Below are 12,660 nucleotides of genomic sequence, written 5' to 3'. Positions count from 1 at the left end.
CCACCCCCCAGGGTGTTCTTTTATACAGTTGTTACAAAGTACATCCCCTCTTGGGGTGGCTTCTTACAAGGAAACAAAACTTAAAGAAAAACAAAGCCATAATTTATTATGTCCTTAATTACAGCCAAGTTAGATGTCAGACTGCTCTCCTATTCTCACCGTAAAATTTAATATGAATCTGCTTGCAAAGCACTTTTAACTAACTTGATCTCAGTTTATCTCTTTTCTACACATCTTTGGTTTCTAATTATCTTGCTCAATAATAGGCAGAATCAATCAGTGAACGGTGCCTCCCTCAAATTCCAGCTGCACAGGGAATTGTAACAGTTTCCTCCCATTTCATTCCCATGTATTATCTATCACCTCTTCATAATTCTAAGCTACATGGGCCTCTCATTGCCCTCTTTTTCACCCCAATTATCTTAGCTAAACTAGCTGAACAGGCAGAGTCTGGTAAAACACCATGTCTGTAGTTAAGCCAAGTAGGCTATCTCATCAATAGAGCAGGAACTATTGTAATAAGCTAAGACATTCCATTCCATTGATAATGATTGGCTAACTATTTAAACTAAAAGATCTATAAAAAGGGAGATAGAGAGGCATTCCTTGTGGCCACCCATCCAAAGCAACTTGACAACTTGAATAAATACAATATCTTTGACCTCCACTGATCATCTGATGAATTTTATTAAAATTCCCAGCTTGGTATGAGCCCCAGAAAGAGGAAAAGAAGGTGTCTGATCCTTCTGACATCCCTATGGTCACTATAGAGGTATACTCCTTTTTAACAGAGTTCAATCTGTCTTTTATCATTTTTAAGTTCCTGTTTTCTATTTCATTTATGGATGACCTCTGGCGGGAGCGGGATGGTGGAAGTGCGACCATCCTTGCTCTCCTCGATCTCTCAGCGGCTTTCGATACTGTCGACCACGGTATCCTGTTGGGACGGCTCAGGGAATTGGGGGTGGGCGGCACGGTCTTGTGCTGGTTCGCCTCCTTTCTCCGTGGCCAATCCCAATTGGTGGTGATAGGGAGCGAGAGGTCCCATCCTTGACCCCTCCTCTGTGGGGTGCCGCAGGGTTCGGTTCTCTCTCCACTCCTTTTCAACATCTACATGAAACCGCTGGGTGAGATCATCCATCATCATGGGGTGAGGTATCATCAGTATGCTGATGATATGCAGCTATACATCTCCATCCCTGGTGAAGTAAGTGATGCTGTGGCCACCCTTTCTCGGTGCCTGGAGGCTGTAAGGGTCTGGATGGGGAACAACAGGCTTCGGCTGAACCCTGGTAAGACGGAGTGGCTGTGGGTTAATGGCTCCTCTGTTTCCGGGATTTTGTCATCTTTGGTGCTGGATGGGGTGGTGCTGCCCTAGACAGACCCAGTGCATAATCTGGGGGTCCTCCTAGACTCATGGCTCCTGCTTGAAGAGCTGTGGCAAGGAGGGCCTTTGCACAACTTCGGGTTGTGCATCAGTTACGCCCTTTCCTGGATCGGGATGCCCTTCAAACAGTCACTCGCCGTTGTTATCTCCCAGATAGACTACTGCAATGCGCTCTACATGGGGCTACCCTTGAAGAGTATCCGGAAGCTACAGCTGGTCCAGAATGCAGCCGCGCGGGCTATTGTTGGTGCCCGAAGGAGGGCCCATGTAATGCCTCTGCTCCGCGAGCTGCATTGGGTGCCAGTTTGCTTCCGGGTCCAATTCAAGGTGTTGGTTATCACCTTTAAAGCCCTACATGTCATGGGACCAGATTATCTAAAGGACCGCCTCTCCCCTATGACTTCAACCCGTCCCTCCCGATCACACAGAGAGGACATGCTTCAGAGCCCCTCAGTGAAAGGACTTCGACTGGTGGGGTCCAGAAGGCGGGCCTTCTCTGCGGTAGCCCCTGCTCTTTGGAACATCCTGCCCCCGGAGGTGCGATTAGCCCCCACACTCCTGGCCTTCCGTAAGGCTTTGAAGACCTGGTTCTGCCACCTTGCCTGGGGTGGGGTGAGAATACCTCAAGCATGGGGATGGCTAGCCCCATAGAGTCCTTCTGCCTTCAGCCTCAGATTTTTCATCCTCTTGGTCTCTCCTTCTTCTTTTTAGTAATGTTTTAAATTAAGGTTTTATGTGTTTATATATTTCATGTTCTAATGTTCGTTGTGAATCGCCCAGAGTTCCCCCATTGGGGGGAGATGGGCGGTTGAAAAATTTAATAAATAAATAAAATAAATAAATAAAATTTCTGTTCTGTCCAAGTCTTGATTTTTTCTTCACCTTTTCCCCTTGTTTGTTCCTAGCTGGGCTTCTGGACTCTTTGTCTCTTTTTCCTAACATTGGTTCCATCTGAGGGAAATGGCTTGAAGAACTTTTACCTCATGCCAGTGTGGGAAGAGAAAAATGTGCCTCTTTCCCCACATTTCTCAGCTGCTGCCTTCTTTCCTGTTGCCTCTTCTCACCAGGGTTATCTGTCCTCTGGGTTGCCTCTTTTCTTTGTCTCCTGGGCTTTGGCTTTGTTTATTCAGCCTACTGTATTCTTTATGAGGCCTGTGGCAGCAGAATGCCCAGGTAGCCATCTTGCCTTCCCTCCTCCTCCCTCCTGCACACTTGTTTGATTAGCAGCCGGGTCATCCTGACGATGGGGGAGGGCCAAGATGGAAGGACGGAGGATAGGGGGTTTAAATCTGATCAGACAGCCTGTCCTTCCACGGCCAGTTTCTCTTCCACAAGCACTGCTACCAATTCTCTATGTATACCATTCTCTATGTATTTCATTTTGTTTCCTAAGTGAAGATCCTCACACTTGTCTGTTCAACACCCAGATAAGTCATCTGTTCATCTAGAATATTGTCTAATTCTGGGTATCACGTTTTGGAAAGGTCATAGACAAACTGGTGAGCAACTAAATTCCAAGGGCCTTGCAAGTACACAGTCATGAGGAACTGTTGGAGGCATTGTGTATATTCCATCCTGGAGGAAAAAATTCCTATTTGGATAGGGTAGAGAAATGGATCATGGAGAAAATCTGTGTGTGGCCCCTAAGAATCAACAACGACTTAATGGCACATAATCAATCAAGAGAAATGACCTGAAAGTCACAAAAACAAATTTCATGGAATCCGTATTAGGACTCTGGATCTGCACTAGCTCAGAATGACAGAGTTGGAAGGGGCCTTTGAGGCCATCAATTCCACCCCCCCTCCCCGTGTTGCATGTGGCACAGACGTGATTAAGGCTGCTAACCTCGTCTACACTTTCTCGATTTTATCTGTACTGGAGAACCCTGCTTGGAACAGCACCAACGCCATTTGAGCCCCATCCCTTTTGCAGGGAGACAGGGAAAGGACGCTGGGCAGTTCCCGAAAGAGTGGCTGCTTTGCTGCCCGGAGGTGGAGATGCAGCTTATTCCAGCCTCTACCCAGCCTCCTCCATTCCCATAATCTCCGCTCCCACAACTTTTCCCACGCGCTCTCAATAAACCGCCAGTTTGCGATGAACTGGTCGGCGAGCATTGGAGGTCTGACAGCTAACGGCCGAATGGAACTGAGCATGCGCTGTAAAGCTTTGTCAGCACTTGGAAAATGCTTGTGCGGGGGACCGGAAGTGACGGTTGCCAAGAAAGCCTTGCCTATCTAGGAAGGGCTCTCTCACACCCTCACGCCGAGGCGCCTGCAGACAAAGAGGGCGCAGGGCTGAGCGGCGGCTGTTCTTCTCACGAGCAAAAGCGAGGGAGCGAAACCGCAAATCCTCCCGAACGGGTTTGCCGGGAAGGCTGGGAAGGGGCTGGTGAGTGTGGGGAGGAGGATCCTTTTGCCCCCAGCATGAAAATAGGAGGCAGTGAAGCCCAAGACAGACAGAGGGAGGCGCCGTCCGGCCGGTTCAATCCCGCATTGGCTCACCTGCAGCTCCCCGGCTGGATCTCAGTACCTGCAGCGATCCGGGGAGATCGGAAAGCGCCTTCCCCCCTGGTTCCCCCTGCGCCTCCGCTCCTCACGCGGCCCGTTTCCTGATCCTGCAGGGTCCGAGATGTGGGAGTTCTGGATGGCGCGTTGCGCAGACAGGAAAAAAAATGACATTTGGATTGCAGTTCTTTGTTGTTGTTTTTCCTCCTGAAGTTGGAAGAGGAGAGCATCATATTTTGCCTGTGACGTCTCTTTTTGAGCTGAAAATAAATGATAAAGAGGACACCTCAGTGGCCTCATAAAGTTAATCCATAGCCTCTTCGTGAAAATTGGACACTTTGTGGAGCCAGGAGAGCATTTGCCCTATTTTGAACTCCACTTGACCAGGAAGATAAAATGGAGGTCCAACGATCTTCAGGAAGAGGAGCTTCCAAAGGCCCTCCTGCCATTCGGCCTGGGAGCAGAGGGGACTTTGGGGGAAGGAGCAGCCTAAAAGTCCTCCCTGAGGGGACCCTCAGCTCAGACGCTCAGCGCTGGCGCTTCCAGAGTTTCTGCTACCAGGAGGCCCGAGGGCCCCGGGAGGTGTGCAGCCAGCTGCACCGGCTGTGCCATCTATGGTTGAAACCAGAAAGAAGCACAAAAGCTCAGATGCTGGACTTGGTGGTCCTGGAACAGTTCTTGGCCATCCTGCCCACAGAGATGGAGACCTGGGTGAGGGAATGCGGAGCAGAGACCTGCTCCCAGGCAGTGGCCTTGGCAGAGGGCTTCCTTCTGAGCCAAGCAGAGGACAAGGAACTAGGAAAGAAGCAGGTGAGAGAAATTCATCCTGGGAGCTTCCTAGGGTGATAATGTGACAAGCAGTGACCTTCATTCCTGAACTTTTTAAAGCCTTGCCCGTCTTTTCTGGAACTATTCTCTTAGGTACTCTTTTTTTTTTTTTTACAAGAAAGAGGAAACAAAGAAGCATAGGTACATTGCACAGATGCAAATTAGTAGAAAGAATTATCAGACAATGAAAAAAGAGATATTAAATAAGACTTGAACATTATTGTTTGGTGCATAAAATGGAGCTTAGCCTACATATTTGAAAATAATATGCAAAACTAAAAATTTAAACTTAAGAGGCAGTTGGAGAATGGATGGAATAAAGTGTCCAAAGTGCCCTTCAACAGTTCAGGATATGTGTCTTCCCCAGAAAAGCATCTCAGTTTAATCACCTAACTGCCAGGCTAGTGGTCTCCCCACTGCAAGAGGCAACGAAAAACCAAACTGGTCCTTAAACTCAATCAAAATACCCCAGGAGGAACAGATAAAACAGACATAATTAAAATCACAAAGAAGAAAAGGCCTCATCCTTGAAGAAAAGAACAAAAGTAGAGGAGGAACTCATAATCAGAATAAAAAGAGGAAATAATAAAAAGAGGCACAGAAGCATGTCACAAAAACAGCAGAGCATTCACCCAGAAATAGCAGCCAAATACAGAGATGAATCATTGAGTGTTATCCCTTTGATTTGGGTTGGTTAGGATAGATGGAGAAGGCAAGGCAAGGAAGCTATCACAGTCATGGTCATCAGAAAGTGGATCATAAACCAGGCTGATCTTTTAGGTGCAGGAACTGTTCGTGGAGGAGATCTCAGCAGACCCCCGGGGAAGAGGAGATCAACCCAGTCCTCCTTCTCAAGAGCTGTTTTTCAGGAGGATCTCCCAGGAAGATCCAACTCGGGTCACCTCCCCATGTAAGTGAAGGTTTCTTCTGAAAGCCCAAGCTCCTTCCATTCATGAGCTGCTTTTGGCCACTAAGTTCTAGGCCTGTCTCCTTTTCTGTTCTTTATCATGTGTTCCCACAACTTATTCACAAACCTTAAAATAGTCTGTTTCCCTCCCCTTTCTCTCCTTAACAGGGAATGGAAGAACATTGATGGAAATCCCTGAAATGTTACTTGTTTGTGATGGGACAGAAGTAGCAGCTGTGCCTCCAGCTCAGGTGGGGGACTTGAAGCCCAGCAGGGAACTGTTTGGAGCCCTCCAATGTTGTTATGGGGCTCAGTGCACAGGCTGTTCTTCAGCAAAAGAGGATGTAGAGGCCAAGCTTCAAAGACCCACTGAGTCATACTCACTCAGTTTGATCTACCCTTCAAGGTTGTTATGGAGATACAAAGAGAAAACGTATAAGCTAATCTGAGAGGCTGGTAATAAGGAAATGCAATTTATACTTGAAAAAAATTGATATTTTCTTTTCTTTTGCATGTGGTAGGCTAATGTAATGAACATAAATTAGTATCCAATACAGGAGTGAAAGATGCAAATACATCCGCATTGTATAGGAGTGCAGAACACCAGTTAGAAATATTTAAAATGTGGAAGGTTTATAGAGGGAGATTCAAACTCGAAATAAGGAGGAATTTCCTGACTCAGAGAACTGTTAAGCAGTGGATGGACTTTCCATTTTGGAGTTGTGGAGGCTCCGTCGCTGGATGTTTTCAAACAGAGATTGGACTGCTATTTTCTGGAATAGTCTAATTCTGGGCAGGGGTTGGACTAGAACAATTTTTTTTAACCCTATGATTCTATAATTCTGTAAATAAAATCAGGGAATTGAATCCATAGAAAAAGCATAAAAACTATTACAGAAATACAGAAGCATATTCACTTAAAAATTAATGACACGAAGTACAGATTTCCTGGGTAAAAAACCCTGCAGTTAAGTTCTCCCTGGGATTGTCTGGTAAATGATATTTTCTTCCTCTTTCAGGGCTTCATCGCCTTTGAGGAAGTGGCTGTGCAATTCACGGAGGAGGAATGGGCACTCCTCAGTTTGAGCCAAAGAGCCTTGTGCAGGGAGGTCATGCTAGAGGTTTCTATGAACATGGCTGCTCTGGGTAAGGCCCCACTTTGCTCTGGGTTCAATTCATTGAAAAAGTCTTTTAGGGACAGGAAGTCAGGGAACATATTTCTATGTATTGGCCTCAAGTGGTTTTACAACTCCTACCGACCACCACGTGAATTACCACTTTCCTAATCTCCAAAAACCCAGCAGGATCAGATGTGGTTAGTTCTTGGATAGGGGGCTGCCAGGATATCCAAGGTCTGTTGGCAAGGCCAACAAAAACAAAAACCCTCCAGGAAGAAGAAACTGTCCTCTTACTTGAGAGTGACAGAAAGAGGGCAGGGTAGGCCTGGGGGTGCAGTCTGGAATCCCCATGGTGTATTGAGGGAGGGAGGGAGGGAGGGAAGGAAGGAAGGAAGGAAGGAAGGAAGGAAGGAAGGAAGGAAGGAAGGAAGGAAGGAAGGAAGGAAGGAAGGAAGGAAGGAAGGAAGGAAGACCATCCTCCCCTTCAGCAACTCTTCCCTCAAACCACCAAAGATGAGTTTCAGATTTCGAAAAGCGTCAGTGAGAAGCAACCTTTTTTTTTTCCTGTTTGGAGGAATCATGGAGAGGAAAAACTAGATAAAAGTTTTTTATCTTCTAAAACCATACTATAAAGAAATATTTTTTCTCCCTGTTTTGTTCATTTTTTTCTTGTTTAGGGGAAAGTTGAAGAATGAATATGGGAGAGGGGCAGGCAGGTGTTAGCAGGGTCTCCATGGATTCTCCATGGATTCATGGAGTCTCCACAGATTCATGACCAGAAGATGCTACTGCTTTGCTCTTCTGGGAGATGAGAGGGAAAGTGTAAATCCTTGATTAGATGCTTCCTAGCCACAAGCTCTTTCTCTCTTTTATATAACACCCGTACAAACACAATATTTCACAAATGGAAATCAATATATATTACCAACTTACAACACATGCGTTATTAATATTCTGTATATGCTGTATACATATTCAACTTACAATCATTTGTTCCATAGTTTCTCCCAACATGATAGAAGTTGTTTACTGTTTTCTTTATTAGAGTACATTTTTAAATCATATCCTACAAAAAAGAACATTTTTTCTCCTGTACTTTATTTAGTTGTTGTCACTTTACAGGTTACTTTTTCCATTACATTAATAGACCATACCCCATGCCAAGTTTTCTTGGTTGCTCCATCTAGATGTGCCCAGTATTTTGCTATATGAATCTAGTGGCCCTTAATAAAAATGATCTTCAAGGGCAGACCCATGGAGAAAACACTGCAATAGATTGCTCAGTGACAAAGGCATGAGTGACTGAATTGAGCCTCCTGTTCCAAGAGGGGTTGTAACTGACACATCTGCACATTAAGGAGCAACATTCAGCAGTAACTCAAGTTACAAGACAGTTCAGTGCAGACTAGTGCAGCCCCCTGTAGAATCAAATCTCCCCTCTGCACCCCATTCTGAACAACCTTCACCAACAAGGGAAGGTAGGAGACTCATCTATAGTTGTCCACCACGTCCAAGTTGAGTGATAACTTCTTGAGGATGGGACACACCACTGCCTCCTTCAAGCAAGATGATAGCAGCATCTATCATTGTCCTAAACCCAGTTCTCCGTCAACTCTCTGAACACTTTCACCAGCAACAAAGGGCAGGGAATCCACATTATAGATGGCAGAATCAAAGATGCAGAGGGACACATCTACTTCCCTAGGACTCAACGGACCAAACTCCAAATCACTGGGGAAGACAAACTCTTGGTCATCTTGTCCTGATTTGCCCAGCTTGCCTTTATCTCTGCTGTTCTGAGGAATGTTGTCATCTACATGCCTGACAATTTCTCAGAGGGGTCAAATAAATGGTATTCCTACCACCTCTTCCCTTGGGAGGATCTGGACCAGTCTGTGGATGCAATAAGATTGGAGAGCTATTGAGGTGTCACTGTTCTCATTGCCAGAGTGTAGACCTGAATATGGGCTTTTACTGTGTTTGGTCAAATTGGCCCTTGTCTTCTGCCAACAATGCTCTGGGCATCTCTTGATTTGCTTCATCTCCCATATTCCCACTAGATCAGTGAGCAGCAGATGCCCTAATGTGCAACTTAGGTCATCATCACCTCCCTATTTTAGCAAGCTATAATGGCTTCTATAGCTTTAGGAAACTTCCCAAATGCCCTCTAGAAAAGGAGCAACTCTGTTAGATGTCTGGGGCCGACCAGTCAATCCTCCCTGTGAAGTTTAATGACACTGGCTAACGTTCAGGTGATCAGAGAATGATCTGACCATGCCAAGGGATGGAAGTTAAGGCCCACATCTTCAGATCTTATTGCATTTGCCCTGAGACAAGAACCAGACCCAATGCGTGGCCTCCATTGTGAGGTGGACCCTGTGTCACCTGGGACAGGTCCATGGGGGTTGTAATGGCCATGAACTTCTGAACTACCACTGACCCCAGTCCCAGGGAAGACAGAATAAAGTGCCCCCCCCCATTAGGTTGGGAACATAACCTTCACCCCGCAGTGAGGTCAAGTAGGGAGACTTCTGCAGCAACGTAGGCAGTAGAACAGCAGCACCCCAAATTCTCCCTGGTGCCAAGCTACAAATACGGCTACATAGGTGATTCTCTGTCGAAAAGTGCCCCAAGATGGCATCAGAGTGTCTAGGTTACAATTGACAAACCACCTCCCCTACCACAGTCCTGCAGCTGTTGCCAAACTTGAAACCTGGCATATATTCAAGATGGGGAGACCCCATTCATCCTTCTAAATTCTAACGGGCCTTTCTCTTTTCTTTTTTCCAAGCAGGCGATGGGCAGGAGAATGAGAACAACAAACAGCCGAGGTTAGTGCCACTGCAAACAGCTAAGTGTGAAGTGGAAGAAGTGATGCTTGGCTATCAGGGGGATCTAAAAAAGCAAGAGAGAAGCCACACGGAAGATGGAGAGGAGAAGTCCTTCACTTCTCTCCCTGCTGAAATCCATCACTTCCTGACCCAGCAAGCTCAGAAAGAAAACACAAAGGGAAAATATACAGGATGTGGGCAAAGAGGGAAAAATAAGTTTAATTTACATGAATATTGTAGAAGCCAGGCTAAAAGGAAACAGTATGGCTGCAGACAATATGGAAAAAACGTCAATAATTTCTTCTCTCTTACTTTACCTAAAAAACTGTACAGGAAACACAAACCACATACATTTATAAAATTTGGGAGGGGTTTCAGCCTGAGCAGTTATGTTAATTCCTATGAAGAATTTCACACAGAGATGAAGCTATGTAAATGCATGAACTGTGGAAAGAGCTTCAGTACAAACAGTAATCTTATTCGCCATCAAATGATCCACACAGGTGAGAAACCATATAAATGCATGGACTGTGGAAAGAGATTCATTGAGAACAGAGACCTTACTCGTCATAAAAGGATCCACACAGGGGAGAAACCATATAAATGCATAGAGTGCGGAAAGGCCTTCAGAACAAATGGTCATCTGACTCGCCATCAAATGATCCACACAGGTGAAAAACCATATAAATGCATGGAGTGTGGAAAAAGCTATATTGAGAACAGAGATCTTACTTGTCATAAAAGGATCCACACGGGGGAGAAACCATATAAATGCATGGAGTGTGGAAAGAGCTTTCCTCGGAATAGTGCCCTGATTTGCCATCAAAAAATCCACACTGGAGAGAAACCATATAAATGCATGGAATGTGGGAAGAGCTTTATTAAGAAAGGACAACTTACTTCCCATCAAAGGATCCACACAGGTGAAAAACCATATAAATGCATGGAATGTGGAAAGAGCTTCAGTAGAAACAATAATCTTACATCTCATCAAAGGATCCACACAAGGGAGAAGCCATATGAATGCACCAAGTGTGGAAAGACCTTTATTTATAATAGTGGTCTTTCTCGCCATCAGAGGAGACACACAGGTGAGAAACCATATAAATGCACAGAGTGTGGGAGGACCTTTATTCAGAAAGGACAACTTACTTCCCATCAAAGGATCCATACCGGTGAGAAACCATATAAATGCATGGAGTGTGGAAAGACCTTCAGTAGCAAGAGCGCCATTACCTACCATCAAAGAATCCACACGGGTGAGAAACCGTATAAATGCACCGAGTGTGGGAAGACCTTCATTCAGAAAGGACAACTTATTTCCCATCAAAGGTTCCACACAGGGGAGAAACCATATAAATGCATGGAGTGTGGGAAGACCTTCGGTAGCAGCAGTGCCATTACCTACCATCAAAGAATCCATGTTGGTGAGGAAACATACATTCACACATGAGGAAAGATCTTCTGGTAGAGCAGTGGCCTTACTTGCCATAAAGTGACCCAGGTGTAGACATGGGTGAGAGGATGGGTGAGATGGCATAAGTGCGCTGTCCTCTCACTCAGCTTACACTTCCTGCATGCGTGCCCAGATAGGAGGAGGGGGTCCTTTAACAGGGGATTACCCCAGTGGAACTTAGTTACAGTCAGTGGCTAAAAGAAGGTTGAAACCAAATATGATGGTGGTGTAGCCCTGTTGGATGGAAGAGGAAGAACCACAGAGCTATAGAAAGGAGAGGTGAAGAGGAGGTGTGCAATTTTTTAATTTTCTTTTTTAAGTCATTCATCAGGGAGCAAAACTCTATGTAACACCAAGGTTTACTTTGAGGAGATCTGTATGGGTCTCCAGTATTTAATATAACTAAGGTAAATGAAACCCCAAAATGCATGTCCTTCCTCCAATCTGTGTTGCCCAATTTATTATGTTCCCAGTGATGTATAGATTTCTCAAATTCTGTGAATGAATTTGTTCCATGATTTCTTGAATGTGTCCTGGTGCATCCTCTTTATAGGGCAGTTGAAATTCAGAAGCAATGGTTAGGGATTCAAATTGGAAGAGAAAGGAGATTTTCCTGTCTTTTTTTGTCTCTTTGTCCAGGTCTGTCTTTTCAATTTCCCCTCCCTTCTTTTCCACATGGCTGTATTCCCATAATACGCTTATCTATCAGCAAAAGAACAGGCTTAGCCAACGTTAACTTAAAACCTTTTTTTTTTAATTGCATGGTTCCAAAACCACCTGAAGAAGAAAGTGACTACTTGGGCTGGATTTGCCCCACTAGTTGGGCTGAAATGTGGTTGCCTAGCTTGGGGGTCTGGTAAGAAGAAGCCTGACCTTGATTCGGACAGACTGTAACTTAATGTAGTTGCTTAGTAAGAGGCTGGGATGCAACCTAGGCTCCTTAGAAAATAAGGTGGCAGCATTTGGGGCTTTTTAGCTTAAAAGGCAAGTCTCTATGTTATTGAAACATCAGATGAATTCTCCCTGCCTGATAAAACAAGAATCCAAAGGAGGGACCTACAGTACTAAAATTCAATGTGGAAGATTCTGGATGGACAGACCCACCAATTGGGTTTCTGTAACACATCAGGTGAGTCTAAAATGGGAATGGGTAATTTCTGGCACCTGGCCAAACTTGTCTAGATAAGCAGGATCTGCCCTGTTAAAGATGGGATAGGAGACCACCAGGAGTTCCAAGACTTAAGTCCAGTAGTGCTGTCTGAGGAGGACAAAATGAAGCTGAAAGATGTAAGAGTCCATCTTTCGCGTTCTCTTCTTTCCTCATGCGTTCCTCCCCTGAGTATAGCTACTTATTTTGTTGCCTTGTCTGTGACTATCTTCTTCTCCGCATTACACTGTACAGTTAAAAGCAGTTATTGTTTTGCTTTGCTCAATAAATTATTTCAGGTTTTACCCTATTTGTGTGTTTATTGCCTGAACCTCTTCCTCACACTTGGCTGGGGCAAAACAAGGCTAGACTGGGAAGTTAAAATATATCTGAACGCAACAGTACCAAATCACTTCCATGTAATTGCTGAGAACCTGGTCGTCTTTGAACCATCCTATATATACTTGTCGACCACTGAG

The 12,660-nt window shown here is 45.1% G+C and overlaps 1 protein-coding gene across 1 annotated transcript; it reads left to right on the top strand.

The window, feature by feature from the left end:
* The first annotated feature begins 3,619 nt into the window (after positions 1 to 3,619).
* On the top strand, positions 3,620 to 12,481 carry LOC103050983 (uncharacterized). The gene is made up of 5 exons (XM_025176122.2): positions 3,620 to 4,704; positions 5,503 to 5,632; positions 5,798 to 5,880; positions 6,649 to 6,775; positions 9,539 to 12,481. Exons 1-5 carry the CDS (start codon positions 4,291 to 4,293, stop codon positions 11,029 to 11,031), a joined length of 2,247 nt encoding a protein of 748 aa, XP_025031890.2. The 5' UTR covers positions 3,620 to 4,290; the 3' UTR covers positions 11,032 to 12,481.
* The last annotated feature ends 179 nt before the right edge of the window (positions 12,482 to 12,660 follow it).

The sequence above is a fragment of the Python bivittatus genome, unplaced genomic scaffold (assembly GCF_059951505.1).
Source record: "Python bivittatus isolate LINGU-HERP-01145 unplaced genomic scaffold, Pbiv_v1 ctg000810_np1212, whole genome shotgun sequence".
Classification (NCBI taxonomy): Eukaryota; Metazoa; Chordata; class Lepidosauria; order Squamata; family Pythonidae; genus Python; species Python bivittatus.
This window is presented reverse-complemented; position numbering and strand designations above follow the sequence as displayed.